The following is a 3,248-nucleotide window of genomic DNA, read 5'->3' as shown; positions in this document are numbered from 1 at the left end:
GTGCTCGGCGCGTAGCCGAGCATCGTGAAGGTCTTGCCGCTGCCCGTCTGCCCGTAGGCGAACACGCACCCGTTGTATCCGTCGAGGGTGTTGCCCACGATGGGCTTGCCGACGTGCATGTACACTTGGTCCTGCCCCGCGTACGGAGGGTGGCTCACATTGGCGTCAACCATCACTGGCGCGGAGCCGGCGCCGTCGTAGGCCGCGGCCTCGCCAACGGTTTCCATTCCTTCGGGCTCCAGCCCTGCGCCGGTGCCGCGTCGGACGGAATTCACCACCGGCTGCCCCGTTACCAGCGACTGCGCGCGAGAGCGGCGAGCGGAGTTCATGCCACCGTTGAGGAAGGTGTCGACGCCGTTGCGTATGTCCGACTGATCGCTCTCCGTGCCGTCCTTAGCGTTCTCAAAGACGGACCAGAAGCAGCGGTTGAAGATGTGGGTGGACAGTGGGCGAAAAGCGCGCGCCGGCTCGAGGATTGTGATAACGCTCGGGTTCTCGGCGTCGATGCGCACGGTGCTGTGCGGCGCCACCTTTTGTGCGATTTCACGCTCACTGAAGGGGCGGACACGGATGTACACCTTCATGGCGTTTGCCTTCGTGGTTGCAGGGGACTCATAAAACTCACTGCGCATCTGGCGGGCACTGATCGACGCCTCGCTGCGGTAGCGCGTTGGCGTGGCACTAATCGAATCACTCCGTTGGCTGCGGGGGACCGAGACCAGGATGGGGCGGGCACTGCGCGCCGACGAGCTCGTGCGGCGGCCCGACAGCGGCTCAGCGAAGCTGGCGCGCCGCGACGTGCTACGAGCAGAAGTGGGCGCGAGCATTTTTTTCTTCGCGAAAAGGAAGGAAGGGGGTCTAAGGCTACGCTCTATAGATGTGACTTCCTTGGGGACTGTGGTGATGGATGTATATGTGGGTAGCGGCTCTGATAGCCTCGATGTTCTAGCTAAAAGCAAGTGGCAACGAAGCCTGATTTCACGGAGAGGCGAACGTGACCACACGCATACACACACATGCACATATGCGCGTGCACGTATGTGTGCCCTTATAGTGACAGCCGGGGGGGGGGAGCAATGGAAAAGTGAAAGAGGCCGACGACAGCGATCAGGCGTTCTGTGCGCAGAGGGGTTCGTTGGTGGACACGTGGGTGTCTCTTTGGTCAAAAACAGAAAAGGCGTGCCCACAAGGGACGGCACACCCGACGTTCTACGAGAAAGATCGGTAGTGTGAGACGGCGAGGAGGGGGTGGGAGAGGGAGAGAGGCCGCCGCGTGCGACGCTGGACACGAATGAAATCTCAAAAAAAAAGGCCCGACGGCGAAAAGAGTGGAAACCGCGGCGGGATCAAAGAACAAGAAGAGAGACACGCAGAGCACCGAGGAGGTGATCTGCTTCTACCGCGGCTGACTGATACCTGATGAGGTAAGGATAGATATAGATAGCTATTATACGGCTGTGTGTATGTAGGTATGCTTATATGTGAAGAGAGAGAGGGGGAGAGACAGAGAGACGCTCACAGAGCGCGTGCGCACGACAACAAACCACGAAGAAAGAAAAAACGGTGACAAGGGCCACACCAAAAAGTCATAGAGGTGTTTGAAAGGAAGGAAACGAAAGTCCACAATGGAGACGCCAGCAGCGAGTGATTCGTCACGACACGAGCAAGCGAATACAACAACGCAAAAAAAAAAGATGGTGGAGGGGGAGGAGGTCACTAGTCCACTGAAAGCCGCTACAGAGGAAGCCGTCCCAGACACAGCCCCGCGCTAAGAGTCCTTTAGTGACAGAGAAGCACACCCAGAACACCCACACCGACACAGAGGAAGAGAGAGGGAGGCCGAGTACGTGCGGCCACACGTACAGAAACGCAAACGAAAAAGAACCGCAGGGCAGGAGTTTGATCAAGCGCGTGTGTCTGTATGCCTGTGTATGCTGCAGCTCCTCGCGTGTATCCTTCTATGAACCGGACGCCTTCTAAACAGCTGTTTTTCAAAACGTTCCCTTTCCGTTCTTGCTGGACGATGCGCTCCGTTTTCGTTGCTGTACAGTTGCGCGCGCGCGGGTGTACGCGTTTACGCGTGTGTGTGTACGTGAAGTCACCGCCACGGTGATGGGCCGTAGAGACAAGGATAGAGAGGAAGAACAATACATACAAAAAAATCGGAGGCGTTGGTGAGGTCAGCCAGGAGGGGCGAGGTGGGGGTGTGAAGGCAACCGGAAGAGTGGATGGAACAGATCAGGCATTTGCCCGTGGGTGATGTCATCTTTGCCTGAAGGCAAGGAAGGGGAGGGGGAGGGAGAGCATGAGACGCCCGTGATGCTGAAGGTGGTATAAACCACCTTCTGTGAGACGCCTTGTGTTCTACATTCGTGCTCCGTCGGTGACTGGTGGAACACCCACAGACACCTTGGCGTCGTTGGCGCAAAAACAACGAGGAATGCGGTCACGAGCTCTCCAAGGGGAGAGGCTGCCCCGGCAGAAATGGGTGAGAAGCCCGCATACACACGCGTACGCGATGAAGGCGAATTCCCTTGATCGCCTTCCTTATAGAGAGAGACAGGGCCGCGGATGACTGCGGTTTGTGTGTGTGGGGGGGGGGGATGCGCCTTGTCGGACTTTTCTGTTCTGTGGCGGTTGGCCATGGCAGATGTTACAATAGAGCGTGCGATGTCGGCCGCGTACGCATGCACGAACGGCAGCGAGGAGGAGGAGGAGGAGGGGGCGGAGGTGGGGTCCTCCGCCTCAAGAAATGGGTATGGACTTCAGCGATATTGATGTGATTGCCGCCCACCCAACAAAAGAGAGAGAAGGGGGAGGAGTGGGGTATCAAGAAACCAAAAAGAACACACGGACACACAAGCGGAGGACGATGGACACACGGACGCACACATCACTGCCAAGGCACAGAAGCGGAAAACCGACGTTTTTGCTCTTCTTCGTTCCAAGTTCCCCATTCTCCGCCGCACAAGACGAGGTCAGCTCTACTGTAGGCCTGTCACGGGCCCTATCGCACGCTGCCAAGCAGCGCTAGACACACGCGTCACGGCAATGCACCGACTCAGTGACCTGAGCGCGGCCTCTGTCTCCAACTCCGCCCGCCCCCGCCTCGCAGGCTGCACACCGGTGGGCAGTGAGAGTGGGGTGGGCGGGTGGGATGCGTTCGAGTTGCGCTGGCACGTTGCCGGGCATGTGGATGGCGCAAACGTGCTCGCTGTCGCAGGTCGCACCAAGGCAGCCCCATGCAC

At 58.5% G+C, this 3,248-nt stretch overlaps 1 protein-coding gene across 1 annotated transcript; it reads right to left on the bottom strand.

The window, feature by feature from the left end:
• Positions 1–2: 2 nt before the first annotated feature.
• Positions 3–827, bottom strand: LDBPK_190690 (kinesin, putative; the record flags this gene model as incomplete). The annotated part of the gene is made up of 1 exon (XM_003860199.1): positions 3–827. A coding segment is annotated over one exon (825 nt), but the record flags the coding sequence as incomplete, so codon positions are not given.
• Positions 828–3,248: the final 2,421 nt, after the last annotated feature.

Source organism: Leishmania donovani, chromosome 19 (genome assembly GCF_000227135.1).
Source record: "Leishmania donovani BPK282A1 complete genome, chromosome 19".
NCBI classification, from domain to species: domain Eukaryota; phylum Euglenozoa; class Kinetoplastea; order Trypanosomatida; family Trypanosomatidae; genus Leishmania; species Leishmania donovani.
Note: the sequence above shows the minus strand (reverse complement) of the source record. Positions and strands in the feature narration are given on the sequence as shown.